The sequence below is a fragment of the Peromyscus maniculatus genome, chromosome 13, assembly GCF_049852395.1.
Source record: "Peromyscus maniculatus bairdii isolate BWxNUB_F1_BW_parent chromosome 13, HU_Pman_BW_mat_3.1, whole genome shotgun sequence".
In the NCBI taxonomy this organism is placed as follows: Eukaryota; Metazoa; Chordata; class Mammalia; order Rodentia; family Cricetidae; genus Peromyscus; species Peromyscus maniculatus.
The window spans coordinates 25277260-25299152 of record NC_134864.1 but is presented as its reverse complement, the minus strand read 5'-3'; the positions used below and the strand labels follow the sequence as shown (position 1 = coordinate 25299152).

Here is a 21893-nt window from a genome sequence, read left to right as displayed (position 1 = left end):
GTTTTATGGCTAAACTCCTAAGTGTATTGAGAACTGCAGTGACCAGAAGGCTTTGTTTGGGCACTTTTTGATGAATATAATGTGTCTGGCTATTTGTGGCAAAACATATTTGGGTTTTATCTTACAGATCTTTTTCTAGTTACACTTTAAAAAGTCAGTTGCATGAATGCTGTTATGCTTGAACATGTACAGTACTATGCAAACATAATTTATCAATAACAAACAGTGATACAGTGTTTTAAAGAAAACAATGTCTCGTCTCTTAAGTGCTAAGGATGTACCCCATGGCCTCCCTCACAAAAAGTAAGCATTTTAGCACTGAGCTATTCTCTAGCCTCCCAAACCTGATAATGCCTTCTTAAACTATTTGAAACTACCAATATAGAGCAGTCTTTTTAAAAATAGGTCAGTGATTAGATTATTCTGGGACCTTTTAAAGAGCCATAGATCCCTGAGGCTGGTCCCAGGAGTTTCTAGTTAAATGTGTTATTCTAGGAGATTGATTGTCAAACAGTCAATGTTAGAGTCACTGGAGGCTTGTTGAAGCCCAGATAGCTAAGGGCCATAGTGTCTGACTGAGGAGTTGGGGTACAGCCTGGAAACTTGTGTTTCTATCATGATCCTATAGATGCAGCTAGCCGTGGGACCCCGATAAACCCCACTCCAGTGTGGGAAGCTGAAACACAAGTGATTCAAAGGATCACGTGACCAGTCTTGACCAGACAATCTTCTTCCCTAGACAGTGTTTTCATTTATCAGTCCTCTATCTAAGGCAAAGACAGATAGCCCTGATTTCACAGTGCAGGGTCTGCACTGTGGTGAGAGGACAGGAGCATCAGGAAGACTCCAACCACACAGGGATTTCTTGGGAGTGGGTTAGTTCAACCCAGTAGCAGCTCTATGAGGAACATAGTTATGTTATGTGCTGGTAAACTAATCATCTGGAGGATGTAGAAATAGAAATAATGACCCTACCCATTAAAAACCAAAGGTTTTTAAAATCAATAAGGGAAAAAATAAAACCACGTGGCTGCTTGCTGCCATCCAGCCTGGTTAAATATTAGGAATCCGTAGACTGATAGGGAATGAAGGCTGCGGTAAGGGTAATAAGCCATAGAAACTTTGGAAACAAGCTCATTTGCTTTGCGCTATGCAAAACATATCCATGGGCAAATGGCATGTTTTACAATAGAGCATCGTATTAGCCATTTAAATGCCTGCGCAATGTATAAAGACTGCTTGCTAGATTAAATTATGTTGGAGAGCATTTCTGTAATGCTTAGTGTCTGATCCAATAAACATCACAGCACACCCACAAAGTTTCAGAGGTATCGTATACTTTTACTTTGTGGCAGGCAATTAAATGCCAGTGTTGGTGTGATTTAAACGAGGAAGGTGGTGGCTCTGATGTGTGGGTATAGGCACTTTTCCTGTAACTCTTAAAACAATTATGTCTGTTGTAGATCATCTCCTGCTTGTCCTTTGGATTGGGTAGCTTTATAGCTGTTTGTCTTTCGGAGTTTTTAAGATTGAAATAAATGAGTAGAGCCGCTGGTGGTTTTATATATTTTAGGAAATGAGAACACTGAGCATTAATTCTTTGGGGGAGTATCTTAGCACTATTTTTTTTAAAAAATCTGTTTTCTCCATGGAGAGACCAATTTAATACGTTTTATGCGTTTGATAAAACCTGCCTTAAATGGGGTCATTCTGTATTTAGAACAAATGAGTAAAATGCTCTAGAAAGTCCCTCAAGGAGTATTGCAGTCTTCCACAAAGTAACTTTAAGTGGACTATAATTACGATCATAAGAAGGACGGCTTGAGTCTGTAAGTCAGTTCCACCTGTTCAATGCAGAACAATTCATGTTTGTCTTACGCGTTTATGAAATGGACATTGGATTATTCCTCACTTGCTTCCTAGAGGCCCTTAGCTTCAGGAGTTCCCTTCCTTTGCAGGCCATTAGCAATCAGTGTGGTATTGACTGCCTTCGGAGAGGTCTGTGAAAGGTGCCAGACGGAGGAGAGCATGAGATTTGCAGGTAGACCTTGGCTGAACTGCTGGCCGTGAACGAGACTCCTGGGTAATTGGGTGAGCTATCTGATCACACTAAACTGCCATTTGTAAAAACAGGAGTGGTCGGTCAGGATCCCTTCAGGAGACAGAAATCATGCAGGGGCTGGAGCATGGGAAATGGCCTATAAAGACCTCACTGCATTGTTGGAAGGAGAGCTCTGATGGCTAAGGGATGGCAGAGGATGGAGCAGCCCCATCCCAGCACAGACATGGAGATGAGCCTTGCCAGGGCCAATGCTTGAAGGGATCCTTGTAAGGCTGTGCCTGCAGACATTGGAGGGGACATGTCCTGGAGAACAGTACAAGCTCTACAGGACAGGGATCCACTGGGGCTCTCTGCAGAGGTCCCTGAGGCGGTACTTTAGGACAGGTTGGTGTTGGAGACCTCAGGGCCAGTGAAGGTGCCTGCTTAGTGCACTAAGGACCTATAAGCACTATAATGAGGCTGCCTCTTTCTGTAATGTCTTTCCTACATCCTCCCGCAGAGGAAGCTTGATCTTCTTGCCAACAGGACAGGAAATGTAGATAAAATGTCTAGACCAGTGGGCCTCAACCTTCCTAATACTGCAAACATTTAACACAATTCCTCGTGTTTGGGTGACCCCCCCCCTTCCCTGCAACTATAAAATTATTTTCATTGCTACTTCATAACAGTAATTTTGCTACTGTTATGAATTATATTGTAAATATATGTGTTTTTCTATGGTCTTAGACAACCACTGCTAAAGAATCATGTGATTCCCAAATAGGGTCACAATCCATAGATTGAAAAACCACTGACCTAGATGGTCTAGACACTTTGCAGAGCAAGCAATGTTAAGAGGAGTTAAACCAATAGGTGCTTGCCTGTAGAGTTAAAAAAAATTCAACTGAAGGAGATAAAATACACCTATATGTCATGTTATAAAATAAGTTCTTTGACTATATTGACATGAATATCTTGACATATTGATATAGAAGACTTACACTGTGTTTGAGGAGTAGACAAAATAATAAAAACATTGCCCTTAGAATGTAGCTGGCATTTGTCCACTTAAGGAATTGGTCCCTGTAACTAGCAGAGCACGCTGGAGATCACAGGCTGCTCCCTGGCCAGCTTAAAAGAACTCTCACATACTGAGTATCGACCTGAACCTTCAGCCTAGACAATCTGTTTCAGGCAGTGGCTTCTGTTCCCAAACCTTAGACACTTTTCATACCAGCTTAGAAGCACCTCTAGAATAAAGTTGGGAGACCTGGATCTTCACAAAGCTAAGGAGATCAGGGTGGAAATGATCCCTGTGTATCAGCAGAGAATCCTTTGGGTTGTAAACTGGGTGTAAATGTGATCTGGATCAGGATGGTATGACTGCCGGGTACAGTCAAGGGAAATTTATGTTTAGATTTATTTCCGTGTGGGTGCCCACAGAGGCCAGAAGAGGGCATCAGGTCCTCTGAGTCTGGAGTTACAGGTAGTTGTGAGCTGCCATGCGGATGCTGGGAACTGAACTCCTGTTCTCTGGAGAAGCAGTGACAGGCTCTTAACTGCTTGAGCAACCTCTCCCACCCCCATAAGTCAATAAATTAGTAATTCATGTCTGTGTGAGCTTGGTGCATACTTGTGAGCACAATCGCCGCAACATGCACGCAGAGGTCAGAGGGTAACTTTGTGTGGTCAGTTCTCTCTATCCACCTTTATGTGGACTCCAGGGATTGAAACTGGGCTGCCTGGCTTGTACTGCAAGCTCCTTTACACACGGAGCCATCTTGTGAGCCCTCCAAAAACAGTTCTGGCTATAACCCATGTCAGTTTGTTTTGGCTCTGTTATCTGTCTAGGTCCGACTGTTCAGATGGATATGAAACCTTCTAAATTTCTCTCTGGAGTACAAGGTGGCCACCTCCTTTATACCTTATAGAGTAATTATTTCCTATTACTGTTGGCGAAATGAGCCATTTGTGCTACCCCAGAGAAAGAGGCAGGGAAAATTCCCTCCAGTGTGCAAATGGCAATATTTTATTTTCATAAATCAGGACTGACCTTTATAGACAACTAGGCTTGCTACCTAATTATTGCCAGAGTGAAAGAATGCTGGAGAGCCATAATTTGTAGAGAGTTCATTAACATTTAACCAGCTTATAGTTTTCAGCCACAATAAAAAGGGAAGAGACAGAGCCACACAATCAAGTTTGCAGCTGTGTCTTCTTGAGATCTACCTGAATCAGGCTCAGTGGTGTTAGGGGTTGGATTAAGATAGTCCTCCTTGTTTGAGGGGATATTCGTTCATACTTATTTTTTTTTTTAATTTTCTGGTAACATTATTGTAGGCCAATTCTGCATTGAATTTAAGGGAATGCATTGCCCATTCCCACCCTCTTTGTGTTTTTTGAGACGGGGTTTCTCTGTGTAGCCCTGGCTGTCCTGGAATTCACTCTGTATAGACTTGGCTGTCCTCAAACTCAGAGATCCTCCTGGGTGCTGGGATTAAAGGCATGTGATACTCTACCCAGCTAAAAATTATTTTTTTGTAGTGTTCTATGTGTATGAGTGTTTTGCCTACATGGATCTTTGTGCACCACATGGGTGCAGTGCCTGCAGAAACCAGAAGAGGGTGTCAGATCCCCTGGAACTGGAGTTACAGAACAGTTCAAAGGAGCCATGTGGGTGTTGGGAAAGAAACTCAGGTCCTCTGCATGAGCTACAAATTTTTTTTTAACCTCTGTGCCAACTCTCCAGCCCTTTATTTCCCATTCTTATTTAAAAAGAAAAAAAATTAGATACTTGTCACACGCTCATTGCAGTTGAATGCTATGTTGACTACAGTGCAGATAGAATATTGCTCTTGAGTGATTTCCTCTTTTCTATGGGCTTTCAGACACCAGTTTTTATTTTTAAAGTGTACGTCTGTGTGTGTGTAGGGGTGTGTGTGTGTGTGTGTGTGTGTGTGTGTGTGTGTGTGTGTGTGTACATACGTACACGAGTGCAGGTGCCCACAGAAGCCAGAAGAAGGCATTGGATCTCTTGGACCTGGAGTTATGGTTGGCTGTGAGCTGTCCATTGTGGGTGCTGAAATCAGAATGCAGGTTTCCTGGAAGAGAGGTGCAGGATCTTAAATGCCATGCCATCCCTCCAGACCTAAGATACCTGTTCTTTCACTCTGCTGATTTCATTAAAAACAAACAAATGAAAATACTGAGGGCTTGACTCTGGGAATTTTCTTTTGTTTCAGTGAAAAACTGAATTAAGACCAAAAATTTAATTGTTCTCTCTTTATTTGGTTGTCTCTCCTCTCTCTTCTCCTCCCCTCCCCTCCTTCTATCCTCCCTTTTATCATTTTTTGTTATTTTTTTGAGGGAGGGTCTTGCTGTGTATCCAAGGCTGGTCTCAAATTTGCCAAGCACACAAGCTGACCTCTCCCTTCCAGCCCTCTGGTCTCAGCCTAATGAGAACCAGGGTTTGTTTATTTCAATGCTGACGTCATTTCCTTTTACCTTTTCCTATTTTATGTCAATAAATCATCGTTACTATCATAAGGTCTCACTGATAAAGAGTGGCATGCGAGGTCACATATCTTCAGGCAATCGGAAGTGCACAGACGATCCCGTCCTCAGGGGGTTTGATGGTCACGCACCATCTTGGAAAGAGATTTGTTTTCCCTTTATGCGTCCTTTCAAGGGACCGGGCAACACTGTGATGTGATGGGTAACTCAGTCCTCACCCTGGTATGGCATGCTCTTTCTGCTTTCCCTTGACTGTATCCGTCCGCCTCAGCAGCAGGTTACACCGTCAGTGCAACAGCCATTTGGAAGACCAGATCCTTAGCCAGCCTCATGTTGTGTTGTGAACACTTCTATTGTTCCTGCCATTTGAGACTGTGATAAATGGAGTTACTCAGCATAGTATCTGGGTTTTCTCCAGGGGCCCCTTTGCATCAACATGAATGATGGTTTCTTCCTTTCTTTTTTTAAACAGGGTTTCTCTGTGTGATTTTGGTGCCTATCCTCAATCTCACTCTGTAGACCAGGCTGGCCTCGAACTCACACAGATCTGCCTGGCTCTGCCTCCCAAGTGCTGGGATTAAAGGCGTGCACCACTGCCCCCCAGCGGTTTCCTTTCTTTTACTGTTATTTGTGCCACTGCTGTTTGGCTTCCTTCATGTCACAACTACAACTTGCAACAAAGGAACACTTTTTTTTTTTCTCTCACAAATGATTACATAGCCTTTGAACATCTCACCCATATTGGAATGTCATTAGTATTGGGTGCTGGACAGATCACTTTTCTTCAGAGCTTGTTAATACTCAGAGAGGGGGACACGTGAATGATCATTTGTTGTCGGATTAAACTTTGAGTTTAATTCTGTACCTTTGATAATGAGCTTTGTGTTCCCAGGGGAAGGGTTAGTTGAGACTATAAGTACTGAAAGCATTCTAGAAGACAGCGCACTGATTTCACCCTTGTGCCTAGAGCTGCCGACTGAGACATGCTAAAAAGCCTAGAGAGGCTGTCTGGGACAACCTGGGGTTTCCTGACTACTGTCTGACATCTTCCAGGACATGCAGGCAGATTTGGAAAGAGTACACATTGTATCTGCTGATGTAGGTGGAGTAGTCCTTTTCCAAAATGCTAGGGACCAGACATGTTTTCGTTTGGGTGTGTGTTTTGAAATCCTTGAGTATATAATAAGATTAGCTATCTGGAGGCTATGACTGAGCTCTAAACACAGAATTCATTTGTTTCTTAGAGGCCTGCACACATAGCATGACGATGGTTTTTGCTTTATTTTTTTAAATCTTATTTTATTTTATTTTTTGTGCACTGGCACATTGATCTTAACCCATCACCTCCAACTAGGTGTGGAAGTATCTGAGCTTGTTGGACACTGTCAGTGAGCAAAAAAGTTTCAAGTTCAAGAGCATTTTGAATTTTGTGAGTAATTGTGATTATTCTGCAATGTAAATTTAGGTAGGATAACTAATTCCCAAGTGATGGGGTCAGGACTGGCAAAGCTGTCCATAGGCTGGAGTGATGCCCTAAACATGAGATGGATTTAGTAAAGCTAAGTGGGCAGTCTCGTGTGAATTGAGAGGGGACACACACACACACACACACACACACACACACACACGTAGAAACAGCTTGATGGTAGGTGTGGAAAGACACGGGCTTTCAGCTCAGGATGGACCAGTGCCCTTGCCCAAGCTGTTGTCAGGGTGAGAGGTCAAGGGCAGGAGTCACATGGGTTCTTGCTCCAGCACAGGGTGCCATTCCTCGGGACAAGTGTTCAGAGAGCACTTGCCATGGAGCTGACAGGTCTGGAAACCTCACAGGAGGAATTGGGGAGAGCAGAGCATGTACTGCCTGGGGACGCTAAGACGCAGAACACGACAGCTTCTTTCAAATTGTCAGGTTTCCTGTGCAGGAGCTGCACATTTAACTGTTGCCTTTCGGGGTGGAGGGAAGATATATGGGCGCACATTTCAAGAGGCAGAGTGGAGATCAGAACATCTAGGAATGTTCTGGGAGTTTTCTACATACAAAATGTGCAGTTTCTCCTGTCTTCAGAGGATGCCTGGTTGTTGTGGAAGGCATAGGACTGGCCTAGGGTGGGGGTGAAAGTTAGGTCAGGTGACCTCCACATTCCGTTTCCTCTCTGGTTTATAATTGCTGTTTTCCTTGCCTCCTTCCTCTAGGGTGTATGTGGCAGGCATAGTACAATAATAGTCCTAAAATTGAATCTCCTTGTCATGAATCCCCACTTCTTACCAACTGCTAGCAATTATCATTAATATTTTGAATTAATAAGATCCATTTATTATGCAACTGATTATGTAATACCTACTATTCATTATATAATGGGTATCAGGTTTTTCATGATCTGAGATCAGTCTCATCATTCACTGTCCCCTATGAATCATTTGGACAAAGATCTGCCACTATACGTATTTCAACATAACAGGCATCTAATAGGCTGTAGAGTGGCATGCAAAACCATCACTGTGCTGAATTACATTGGTACTGAAGCAAGTGAGTTGCTGACCATGTGTGTTCCATGTTTTCTATTTGTTTTATTTAGATAGCTTCATCCATTGTACCAAAACTAAGCAGATGTTTTCCACATGGTTAGCCTTGAAATTTCTGCCATTTAGACTTGTGTGGACTATAAAGTGATGTCCTAATCCACACTGATTATGAGACCTCAAATTTCTTAAACCATAAACTGAAACTTGCTTCTGTGTAAGATAGAGAAGGATAATTTGAAAAATATTTTGCAGGCCATGCCCATCATGTGCGGTATGCCTTATCCTCTACAGTGACACCAGTGTTTTAGTGAAAACATTTCTCTTTAATATTTTTGAACAATTTACAATTCTGTATTGAAAACATTGAATACTTGAGGGAATTCTTTTGAAGTTTTGAATGCAAGGTGAATTTTCGAAGTTCAGTGTTCATCTGGACAATGAAAATTTTAGGTTTGCTTATTTCAGTTGTCTTCCACCAACATTAGGCTCCTTTTAGAGAGCAACGTAATGTGTATGTATTGCTAAGGCATGGTTAATACTCAGCAACATTTGACAAGGTTGGGGAAGGGGTCAGATCCACAGTTCCCAAGTAAAAGGGTCAAATTAGATTCAGTTTGATGTCAAGTAGATGGCTGTCTTCCTGATGCATCTCAGAGCAGCTCAGACTAGGGGTGACTCACCTTGCCTCTCTTTCTTCCATTGTAGGTGGCTGCCTCTTTGATGAGCCATACAGCACATGTGGATATAGTCAAGCTGACGATGATGACTTCAATTGGGAGCAGGTGAACACCTTGACCAAACCAACATCTGATCCATGGATGCCATCAGGTCTGCTCTTACTGCTCAGTGTTCTTTCTGAAATAGGGGCATCTGGAGAGTCTTGGTCATAGAACACTGTCTACTGGATATTGGTTGAGTGTAAGAGCATGTTGTTATGTGAGTGCTGTGCTCCATGGCTGTGTAGCTGGAGTGGATGGTGTAATTAGGAGGACTGATTGCAGGAGTTTAGCCTTGCGTCTCTCCCTGTAAAGATGAGTTATGGTTTGCTCTCTGTATCTTTGGGCATACCTTAGCTGGATTAGTGGACATTGCCAAGGTGATCCTTTCTTAAGCAACAGATATGGGGAATAGTCGGATGTCTGTTCTGGCAAACATGTGTGTCAAGGATGGGACTCTAGTTGTAGAATACAAATAGCATGGTTTCCAACTACCACACACAGCAGACCTTGAAGACTCTTCTCTCAAGCCTCAGAGCCTTAGAGGCTTTCTTGTAACTGGGAAATCATGTTCTTGAAAGCATTCAGAGGATTCATGGATATGTGTTCTTTTTTTCTCCCCCACCCCCAGAGGAATGCTTACTTAATTTCACACTAAGTAGAAACTACTTACCTTACTGAGCATCAGTGAGAATTCAGATTTTTGAAGGAAGAGTAGAAAGACAATGATTGATCTAATCACAGCAGAGCCTGACAATTTTGTAGAGACCCTCTTTCCAGGCTGTGACCTTGGCAGTCCTTTTAAAGTCTTAGATTTGCAGATTCATAATTGAAATGGGCTGATGAATGTACCACTTAGTATTCAAACTGCTAAAAACATATTAGTGAGATTTGGGTTTCAGATAAAACACGTTTTTGTACTTTTTCATGAATATAAAGCTTTTCATTAATGTGCCTACATGCAGCAGTAATTAGATTTTGTAGGTAATCTTATAAAGGCAGCTTCAAAGCATGAGGTAGAATCTAATGTTGTTCTTAATAAGCTTTAACAATTATGATGCCCACCATGGGCTTTCCTCTCCTTCCCACATTTAATTCCTTATAATTTTCAAGTCAAGAACTCCAGTCTCTTTAACACTGTGACTTTGCCAGGCTTCCAAGTTTTCACAAGTCTTGTTTGGTTCCCCAGATCACTTTCTCCTTTGCTGTTTTTCCCTCTTCCTCAAGTGTATGTACCTTTCAATGCTGCTTCTGGAGCTAGTGGGCCACACTTAGTTAGCTGGCCACCCTCTAGCTTCCGTGTTCCTTTTTAACTATGATTGACAGTTAGGAACATGGCTTTGTCCTTGCTGCATTGTCCCTCCCCAGGCAGAGTTCTTGCCCTGAAATCCTTTGAGTCTTTCCCTGACATCTCCCTAGGTGTCCACTGGTCTCGAGAGAAGTTGAGGTGGGGGAGAGTTAGACCTGGTAGATCTGTTTATGCAAGCACAGATGTGGCTGCTGTCATGTCTATCTTTTCATTGGATGAAGTCTGTGGCTATCTGTAGCTTTATATTTTACTAAGGATGGAAATCAGGGTCGCTCGCATGTTAGGGAAGTGTTCCATCCACCGCTGAGCTATACCACACGCCCCCAATTTGTAATTTTTTGAATTCGGTATCTGTTTTCATTACTACGACCATTTGCATTGAAATTTTTTTCCAATTTGGAAAAAAAAATTTACTTTTGAAAAGAAGCCTAAATATTGTAGAATCTTCTTCAGCCTGTGCTGATTCTATCTGAGTCATAACATAAGCAACCCACTTAATGAAAAGAGGCTTGCTACCAAGTCTGTTGACCTGAGTTCAATACCAGGTCCACAGGATAGAAGGAGAGAACCAACATTGTCTTCTTATCTCTCATTGAAGGAAACAAACTCAAGCCTACAAGTTTGTGTGCTTGCTCATACACACACACACATAATAAATATGTAAATATAAAAACAACTGTTAAAATTTCTTATGGTAAAAGGATGGCAGAGAGAACCATATGGCTTTTGTGGGTTGCGTTTAAGCCTTTATTTAACAATAGTATTGGATGTGTTCTTGCATGTGCGTTACTTGGTCTGCTGCTACATGTAGGTCGGTGCTGAATCGACTCACATAAATAGTCGCCCTATTGGCCAAATCCAGCCCACTGCCTGCTTTGATATGCCTTGTAAGCCAGGAGTGGTGTCTCCATTTTTAAGTGATTGGCAACTTTTTTTAAAAAAAAGATAATAGTATTTTGTGAGATGAGAATGTTAAATTTCATTGCCCATGGAATTTTCTTGACACACACCTATGGCCCTGCAGATGGACAGTGTGCCACAGTGTGAGCTGTGCGGTCTCGGCTGTTGTTGGGACAGAGACTTGGTGGCACGCAGAGCTACACCCTTCGCTCTGTTACTGGGGAAGCTTGCACCCCTGTGAGAGGCCCTTTGGGAATCAGCCCTTAACTGAGTGTTGTTTTAGATCTTGGCTTATATTTCTTTCTTTCTTTCTGTGCTCACATCCTGATTATTACCCAGAAGTACCGAGTTCACCTTTCCTTTCACTTCCTGTTTCTGTGGTTTCCAGTCATCAGCTTGTCTCTCTCCTTTGTCCAGTGCCACGGTCTGGGTTGCAGACTGGGATTCTTGTTGGCAAACAACCCATCAAAATGAATTTCAAAATGGTTAAAGCCTAAAATGTTGGCTAATTTTTAGCCGTTTATTTTACTCTCTCCTTTTCTGAAGTCAAAGGAAGAATTTGTTCCTCAGTATCTCCCATGTTCGAGGCTATTCATAACCACATTAAAAAAAAACTAAGCACAGTATAAAGCTTGTCCCAGCTTCCTTGAGCTCTCCTCTGAGCTGGTTGTGCAGCTCTGGAACCACATGGCTAAGAGAGATGAACGCCAAGCGTCATGACCCTCTGTGTATTGAAACGCTACGCTTTTGTAGTAGGCGCTGCACCATAACGCTTTTCTTAAGGGTGAAATGACAATAAACGGAGTTTCTTTTATTGGTCACTCACTGTGCAGCTTGTTTCGTGTGACTTGGTTGTCTTCGTTAGCACCTTGGGGACTTTTAAGTTTTACCACAAGGATTGCTCGTTGTGCGCATGGGAGCTTAGATTCAAACCAAAATAAGAGTCTGGTGGAATCTGTTAGCCCCTGACAGACCACATCACATCCTGTGAGTATCACACAGGCATTTGTTCTAAGAAGTGTTTTATGACCACGGAACAGGTACCTGGGGCAGGACAATGGTCCGTGTCTCTCCTGTATGATATTTGTAACTTACTGCTCTCGTTCTCAACAGTGGATACTTATTTATTTAATTTAAATACTTTTTTTCAGTACTGGGGAGTGAATTCAGGGCTTTATCCATGCTAGGCAAATGTTCTACCCCTGAGCTATATGCCCAGCCATTTTTATCCTCTTATTTTGAGACAAGGTCTCACTAAGCTATCCAAGCTGGCTGCGAACTCACTCTGTAATCCCATGTAAAGCCTGAACTTGTGACCCTCCTGCCTCAGCCTCCTCAGGAGGCCTGCACCATCAGGCCAGGCTTTAAAATTGACACTGAAGAGGCTTGAGAGATGACTCAGTGGTTAACAGCTTGTGCTGCCTTGGCAGAGGACCGGGGTTCAGTCCCCAGCACCTATCAGGGGGCCTTTTACAACTGCCTATAACTCAACCTCCAGGGGATGTGACACTCACTTTTGACTTTCATAGATGCCTGTACTCAAAACTGAAAAGCAAGTGTGCATGTGTGTACACACGAGCATGTACACACACACACACACACACACACACACACACACACACACACTCGTAAGATACTATGTACTATGCCTCTAAAAGCAACTATTATGAAGTGAACTTGGACCCTATTTCAGGAGTAGGTAATCCCACTCCTGCTTCTCGGAGCATGCTGTTTTCCTTCCTTGTCTCAGCTTTACAGATGCTGTGACTCAGCTGCAGGGTGATAGTGACTAAGGACTAAATCGTGGCCATGGTGCCCAACCGAAGGCAGGGAAACAGAGTGCCTGGCAGAGCAGTGATAGACACTCTTAGTGTGATGACCCAGAAAATAGAAAAATGACTATGTGCATTTGTTTAGCATCAGCTGCACATTGGGGCGGATGATGGGCTGACAGTGTAATTGAAGTTTTCTCTTTGGGCACACTTATCAGGCATATTTTGCACGTGCTGGGGAGAGCCTCCCCATTTATTTGCACTCCAGGTCTCCTGTGGTGTTTGGGGGAATATTGAGGAGAACAACTGTGAACTTGGAAAGGCTATGTTTCCTCTTAATTCACGGTGTGTACCCAGCAAGAAATACTTTTGTCACAAAATACTCAAACATTTGTTTAATGATCTCATTGATTCGTCAATCAGCTGCTCCTCTACAAATGTTGATTAAACACCTGCCACGTGCCAGACATTGTTGCTGGTGCCCAGGAATCCTTATAGTGTGAACAGAATGGAGAGATGTGTTTCCGGGACGTCTTCACATTCTAGGTCTGTCTGGATGGGTCAAGAATCATATGTGACAAAATGTGTTTGCTCTTGTTTAACTGTGAGGTGGAAAATATTTAAACGACAATGTCAAATTCAGTTCATCAGATTTGGCACTAAGCAGTGTAAGGTTGGGTTTAGCTTGCCTCTATCCTTAGCCCCTTAAACAAAACAAAACAAATTAGAGGAAAGGGAAAAGAGTCTAAATCACAGACAAATGGCTCTCCTTATTGATCAGTCTGCCTCTAAGACAAATTCTGTGGGACATACAGATGATTCCAGCAGTTGACACACTTGCCCTCTTAGTTTTGTGTAACTGATGCTGGGGTTGGCCCCAAAAGACTGGGTGACAGTGTCCATACTTGACACCACAGGAATCAGAAGTTCAGAGAAGTAGATCCTGTGGGAAGACCAGCCTTTGGTTTTGCTTTTCTGACTGTCCTTGGATGACCTTGTCAGGGTGTGCATGCAGCAAGGGCATTGCTGTTCGATCTAGGTGGCATCGCCAGCATCTTTAACTGATCCTGAAGGCTGCCAGCTGTGGGACTGCCTGCCCACCCTGTGAGGGCCAGCCACTGCCTTGTCCCTTCCTAAGACTCTTGGGTGAGTCCTTAAGCTCTTTGTTTTATTCTGTCCCCACTCAGTAATACAGTTGGCCTGCCGTATCTGTGGGCTCCATTTGCATGGGTTCAACCCACTGCAGACAGACAATATTCAGAAGGAACTGTCTCTACTGGCCTTGCACAGAGGTTTTTTTTCCCCCTCTTAACAATGAAGTGTAACTATTTACATAACATCTACATGGCATTGGCTATTATAACTTCTGCAGGATTGACATAAATATATGGCATAAGAATGACAATGTACATAGTGAATATTATAACACTTAATACAAATAAATTAATATAAAGGACTTGAACATCAGTGATTTGGGTATCACTGGGTGGTCCTAGAACAAATCCCCCGTGGATGTTGAGGGTCAGTTGTATTTCTGTGTGCAGTGACTTCCATGGGCTTGGCCCTACCTATGGGACCAAAAGCAGCTGAATCATTCTTCCTGGTGATTGTGACCCACGGAGGAGGCAGGCATTTAACTGATAAGTAGTGAGGACATAATGAATGCTAGGCAGGACTTAAGACCAAGAACAAAACTTAAAGTCAGGATAAAGTGATGATGGAAATGGCAGATGGTGCCCATGTTACTGAATAGAGATCTAAATCAAGGCAGGGCCAGGAGCCACAGAGGCTGAGTGATCCAGGTGAGTTGGGGACAGGAGCGAAAAGGTGATCTTTGCAGGGTGACAGATTATACCTGCGAACTGTGAGATGTTGAGACTTGCCTCAGAACTGACCAGGGGGGAAGACTTGTCATCCATATCAGAATCTGAGCCTCATTCCTAACCCAGCAGTGGGTTGAAGAAATATCCCTCCTCCTGATGCTGTTCCTCCTCTCCCTCCTCCTGATGTTCTTCCTCCTCTACCTCCTCCCCATCTTTTCCTTTTCCTTCTTCCCCATCCTCCTTTTGTTCTTTTCCTTCCCCTGTATCTTCTTTATCTTCCCGCCTCTCTTTATCCTTTCCTCCTCCTCTTTCTTTTACTCTTCCTCTTCTCCCCTCTCCCTGTGCTCATCCATCTTCCTCCCCCTCTCTCCCTTCTCCTCCACCGCTTTCCTTCTTCCTGTTTCTTGAGTTTAGTGTGAGTGTATCTCTGAGCATGCCTTCCACTCTGTGAACAGCTCATGCCTGTTTCCTGTTATCTTTTCTCAAAGACACAAAGTGAAGAATAGGACCTAAAAACCTTTGTGAGATTGTTGAATCGATTCAAAAATCTGAAGGAGGTCTTTGAGAGTAGAAACTCTTTGTAGTGTGGTGGTAAGAGTCATCAGAGTGCATGCTCTGTCATCCATGGAACATGCTTCCAGTTTTCACTTTTTTGTAAAACTTAGCACAGTGGTTGCGTGACTTTATCATAAAACTCAGCACAGTGATTGTGTGGGGGCCTTGCATTTGGGATTATTTTAGTTGAGTCTGGATATCAGGTCACTTACTTAACCCAGGGCATGAAAAAGGTCTTGTTTCTTCTTGATGATCCCATTCAAGTCTTCCATCCTGCAACTTCCAAAGAACATTCTTCCTCCCTCATGGAACTCATCACCACACGAGAATGAGTTTTCACTTTGAAATGTGAGCTATGAAACACGATGATGGGCTGTATCCTGTCAGCAGTTTCTGAGTTACAGAATTTAGAGAAACAACTTGAGATGACAATGAACCCAATTGGGCAGTTTCGATCTGTGACCTGCAGGGAGCTCCTAGTTCTGCGAGCCTCATTTCCACCTGGTGTGATAGAGGTCCCCTCAGGGCAGCCCTTATGGCTGTGGGAGGGTGTGTGTGTAACTGTAACAGCTCAGGTTATATGAGGTTTTTGGATATGGCTGCAGGTGAGGGATCACATTTCTCATTAATTAAAAAAGCAATAAGAGTTGTTTAGTTCTTGAATTATGCATGATTTGGATTTTTGCCCAACTGAAAATTATGATAAAATAAAAAAGCACCAAATTAACCATTTAAAAAGTAATTTCTTTTATTTTTTAAATTATAACATTACATAATTTCCCCCTTCCCTTTCCTTCCTCCAAACCTTCCCACATAGGAAAGGGTCCTTGTTTTTTTTCAAATTCATGGTGTCTTTCTCCACTTATATTGTTGTTGAGTGGTGGTAATGGTGATAGTGGTGGTGGTGGTGGTGGTGGTGGTGGTGGTGGTGGTGGTGGTGATGGTGGTGGTGATGGTGGTGGTGATGGTGGTGGTGGTGATGGTGGTTGTGGTGGTGGTGATGGTGGTGATGGTGGTGATGGCAGTGGTGGTGGTGATGGTGGTGGTAATGATGGTGGTGGTGGTGGTGGTGGTGGTGGTGGTGGTGGTGGTGGTGGTGGTGATGGAAGTGGTAGTGATGATGATGTTGGTGATGGCAGTGGTGGTAATGATGATGTTGGTGATGGCAGTGGTGGTAATGGTGGTGGTATGTGTGTATGTATTTCTAAAGAAGAAGTGTAGTCTTCTCAGTCTGGATAATGTTATGTGTGTGTCTCAGGGCTCATCATTTGGTATTGAAAAGCAATTGGTGTTCTCTTCCCTGGGAAAGACTATTTCTCCCATCTCAGAATTCCTCAGGTCCTGTGTGTGTAGGGTTGAGGCCTCATGGCCTTTACTCCACCCACTTTAGCATGTCTGCTGCTGTCCTCATTCAGCTCATGTTGAGGAGGTCACATTGGTGAGACTTTACGGGAGGAGCTTCTGACATTCCCCGGAGACACAGTTTCGCAGTGAGTTCCCCGTTCCTCCGGCTCTCACAGCACTTCTGCCCCGTTTCCTCAGTGACCCTTGAGCCTCAGATGCAGGAGCTGTTTTGTAGATTTATCTTTTGAGGCTCTTCGACGCTGTGTTTTGATTGGTGGTAGTCTTCTGTATTGGCTTCCTTCTGTTAAAAAGAGACGTTTCCTTGATGAGGGGTGAGGGCTACGCTTATTTGTGAGTATAAGAACAAATACTTAGAATGTAGTCAGGGATCATGCTGGTTTAGCCAAGTGGTGGTCGTAGGTTTTCCTCACTTCACTAGCCCTTAGCTAGTTCATTCAGTTTCTAGTACCAGGAGTCCTTTCCCTCTTGTTGAACAGGTCTTAAATCCAACTAGAGAGCTGCTGGTTACCACCAAGTTGTGCATGCCGCTGCTGCAACCTTAGGGCTATTGTGCTATGCTGGCTGCTGTTGTGGTTCAGAGATGTCATAGCCGGGTAGGGCTGATGGTTCTCCCTCCTTCAGAACCTTGCCTAGAGCCTCTCGATACTAAGGAGGCTAGACCTGAGCTCAGGGAGCAGGACTTCAACTCCATTCCAGCACCAGAGCCTCTGGGCCCTGTGTCTGAAGTGCGTGGTATCTTAATAGGGACTTACCTTTTACCTCAGGGGGGCAACCGAGGACAATAGCAGTAGTTTGTAATGTTTGGGGAGTCTCTTGGACAGCCCTGACTAGCAACTTAAAAAGGGTGTGTCTCATGCCTGCTGTTGGGTTTTGGTAGGTGGTCTTTGGCTCTTAAAGGGAGCCTTGTCAGCCTAGATGGGGAAACTTAAACTACGTGTGTATATTTATATGCTGACGCAATGCTATTATAGATATTTTAGGTAGTTAATAGTTCCTTTTGACTTCTTCACATATCCTCTCTGTTATTTTACCCTCCTTCTTCTGAATTTCTTTTCCCCCTCATCCCTAATTAGAGCCCCCCCCTCAATTTCTTACTCCCCCACTCAGATCACGTGTACCCTGCTATTCTCCTCCATCGCTCCTGTCCCAGCCATGGCTCCGTTTTATCTTCCTGGTTTCTGCAGTTATCCCAGGATATGTACTCGCATCTGAAAACTTGCCCCATTGGACTCTGGGAGCCAGTGTAGAGCCTTTCTCCCTTAAGTTGTCACGGGAAAAGAAGCTAAGACGGCATCCTTCTGTGTTGTGTTGTTTTGCTGACTGGGATACCTTCAGTGATTCTGCTGTGATCTGCAGAAGCTTTAGACATAAAGGACTGGCACTGTTTCCAGCACGGCTACAACGTTTGCTGTTTAACTGTTTCATCAGGGCCAGTGGACGCCATTATATTGTTTCTGACCACTTAGACCAGTAGTGTTTTCTTAGCAGTCAACAGGTGTTTTCCTTTAATTCTCCTCTAATTTCCCATCTTGGCTACTCAGAAACTCACAAAACATAAGAATAGTGATTAACTCTGTTTAACATATTTGCTGAAAAGTATACAAATCAGCCTGTGTATATAAATATGCACTGTAATAGTTTTACTTCTTGTTTAATTTCCTGTAAAATGATACGAGATGACATTAGAAAAAGGGATACAAGGCCAAAAAAAATAGAATAAACAGAGAGGTCAAATGTGTCAGATGCTGTAAATGGAGCTAGCATCTGAGTTCCATGTTGAGGAATGAGAGACACAAGGACCAGACCGATTAGATGATGGCATGGGTGTGACACTTGGCTTCAGAACAGCATGCTGAGAGTTTGGGCAGTCTTAGGGTCCACTCTGCCCACCAGCTACGCTCCACAGGGAAGAGCTGGTGCTGAGTGTGGCCAGGTTATACAAATGAAGAACCTACTTTGTCAGTAAGTGTGAGGGGGCAGGACCACACATTATGACTTGGAACCCAGGGATAGCCCCTTCATCTTCAGAGTGGATTCCTGACAGGCTGCATAAACTGGGGGTGAGTGAAGTGCAAAACCATTTTCTTGAGACCAGAAAGCCTAGATTCTTGTTTCCAGGGCCAAGAGAAGTTGGTCAGTAGCTGTCTCTCTGTGACTGCATGTGTATGGTCAGACAGACTTGGGGTGGGAACGGATTGTTCTGCTTGGGTAGAGCCTAATAGCAGGTAGGTGACAGTCTTGGTGAGTTCTCACACAGCCCAAACAGGGGTTGCCATGCACATTCTGGGTGACCCGAGGCCCTCATCTTTCACGTTCTGCTGCCGGTGTCAGAGGGCATTTCACAGTCCCTCAAAAGTGCCTTCAGGATTTCCCAAGGCCCAGGTTATGAAAGTGTTAAAAGCATTTAAATGGGAAATGCTAGGTTCAGTTTATTTTCAACGTCAGATCAGGGCAGAGTGAGGTTCCCTCCTCCACATCATACATAAAGCATGGCTATAGGACTGAGTCTGTAGTGACAAGGGGGTACGCATATCCATGAGTGTGCCTGTGAAAGCCAGGGTTGATATCAGCTATGTTGTATTAACTCCACTCCTCCCCCAACCTCTTTTTGAGTTAGTCACCAAATCTGGACCTCACCCTCACCATGTTGACTAGATGGGCCGGCCACTAAGTCCCTGGGACCCAAATTGATATGCCCAGTTTTTCTATAGGTTCTGGGGTCTGAACCCCAGGTCTTCAGCTAAGCCATCGCCCCAGCAAGCTGAGGAAACACTGAGCCCCTGGAGGAAGAGAAGCAAGGGGAGGATTTGACAACTGACCTTAGGGAAAGGAACGAGAAAGTATTGACTACATGAAGATGAAAATTCAAATAGTCTATACTATGGGTGTGATACGTGTGTAGATATGTATGTATGTATGTATATATGTGTGTGTGTATGTGTGTGCATGCATGTACAATGCATGCAGATGTGTTGAGTGCTGGTCCTCTCTCTCTACCTTGTTAGGATATTTCCTGTTTGCTGCTGTGGACACCAGGGTCAGTAGTGGACCCTTGCAGCAATCCTCTTCCCATAATGAAGTGCTGCAACTCTAGGTGGCACATTGACCACTGGGTCCCACGTCAACTTGGGTCCTAGGGATCTGAATTCAGGTTGTCATGGTTGCATGGCAAGAGCTTTACCTGCAGAAGCATCTCCCCTGTCTGAAAACTCAGATTTTTTGATGAGTGTGTCAGAGATGTCATAAGGAGCTATGATTGGTAAATAAATACTGAAGAAACATGTGAATATGCAAGATTTCCCTGATTCTAGGAAACTTGATGCCAAAACTTTAAAGGATCGTAAGTGTTGATGTCTGTGTAGACAAAAAATAAGTGAAAGTGTGTTTGTGTGTGTGTGTGTGTGTGTGTGTGTGTTTACGTGTGTACAGCAGACATGCAAATGTGAGCATCTTAACAATTATTAAAGCTAGGTGAAGTGCAGGTAAGTGTATTGACTCTTCAACTCCTTGGAACTCCTGAGGTAAGCAAAATTTGCAGTGCAAATGCAGGGAAGAGGAGAACACAGGGCTGGGATGGATTGACAGGGCGCCGTGCCGACCTGATTTTTACCCTCCGATACATTTTAGGCAAACGCTGTCAAATCGCACCGAAAATATTTACATTTCAAATGACACAGACTGAGCCCTGGTTTCCCTTTCTCAGCGTATTGCGGTGGTTCTTGGTCATTGCTGGAGAGGCTCTTCGGAGCCCAGGGATTTATGTAACACCAATTTGGGGTAACTAATTTCAGGCCTATAATTCTAGGACTCCCTAAACTAGGGCAAGTCCTTCATGCTGCAGTCTTCAGCCTCAGTGGATATATGAAGTGTAACTCAGTGTCCCATGGGTAGATACCTTGATGGTTGACTGACACATGATAAGAAGGTGTATAAAAGAGGAGACTATTAAGTTTTATTTTTGAATTTGTATGTGCTTGTATTTCAGTCCTCTCCAGAGCAGGAGACTATGGAGAAGTTTCTGTCTGTTTCCTGGCAAACTCTAGGAAATGATTATGCAGATCATTATTTTAAATAAGTGGACTTTAATGCCTAGTTAACCGATACTTTATTCTGGATCCTGACAAATTATATTTTAATGCAGTATTTTGAAGCCTAAGTGGTGGAAAGAGAAATAAATATGGCTATTTAATTAATTGTCTGCCGGACAATCATAGTGCCTCTATGTGGTAGGTGGACAAATCCAAACAACTAATTATATGGCAGTAAATGTCTGCATCAGATACCTGGGGTGGCATATTAATATAGTGAGCGGGACTTTTATGATGTGTCAGTGAAAACTGGTTTATCAAGTGACTGGTCCTTAGTGGTATGCTTTAATTTTCCACTATAGAACTGTTTCTTTCTCTGTGCATGTATGTGTTTGTGCATGCAATCATGGGGGGAGGGAGTTCATGTGCACATGTGTGTGGGTTTATGTAAAGACATGACGTTGACCTGAGGTGTCTTCCTTAATCAGTTCTCCACCTTGTTTTTTGAGATGGTCTCTTACTGAGCCTGGAGCTCACTGATTTCACTGACCAGCAACTTTGGGGGACCTTTCTTTCTCGGTATCCCTGTTGCTGGGATTATAAGTGCATGACGTCACTGGCTTTTACATGGGTGTTGGGGATTCAAACTCTGGTCCGTGTGCCTGCCCAGCAAGCACTTGACGGAGTGAACCGTCCCTCCAGCCCTGGCATTTTCTCATTCCTCTTAAGGAACTTGCAAGGGCTGTCTTCTCCATCGTTAATTACAGAGAATGTGTACAATACTGAAATCCCGATTGATAGACTTGAAGATATAGGTTGTGTTTGATCCCAGGCTTTTCAAACTAGATCACTGGGGTTCCTGGTCGTGGTCTTTGGTAGTTATAGAATTCTCATCTGTTCATTTTTTTTCATGATCTTTGTTTGCTCCTTCCTCCTCTGTTGAACTTAAGAACCACCCTGGGATCTCACACCTTGTGAAAATACTGTTGCCTCCCTCATTATTCTCTGCAAACAAAGTGTCTCTTTCTTCCTGGAGTACAGTGGAGTGACAGGATGCAATTTGCCAGTAGGTCAACGACTGAGCTGATGACAAGTGACCTTTCAGCATTGCAATCAATGCTTGTTATTTGGAAAACAAAATGATACAGTTTGTATCTTTAAGCTGGTAGGCCATTGGGTCTTCCCACCATTGACAGATAAATTTGTTACCTGACCCAGATCAGTCAGTTCAGACAGGAATGTTTGTTTCCGGGGGGAAAGATGGCTCAGTGATCAAGAACAGTTGTTGCTTTCTCTCACTGAGGTCTAGAGTTCAGTTCCCCATGTAGCAGGACTCACAACTGCATGT

The 21893-nt window shown here is 43.6% G+C and overlaps 1 protein-coding gene across 8 annotated transcripts in view; it reads left to right on the top strand.

Moving 5' to 3' along the window:
- The window catches only part of Ptprm (protein tyrosine phosphatase receptor type M), a 706714-nt gene that overhangs the window by 157317 nt on the left and 527504 nt on the right, over nucleotides 1-21893 (top strand). For all 8 annotated transcript variants that reach the window (XM_042259959.2, XM_076549820.1, XM_076549821.1 and 5 more), the window contains exon 2: nucleotides 8783-8905. In XM_042259959.2, the coding sequence (XP_042115893.1) occupies nucleotides 8783-8905 (123 nt within the window). The remainder of the gene's footprint in view (nucleotides 1-8782; nucleotides 8906-21893) is intronic.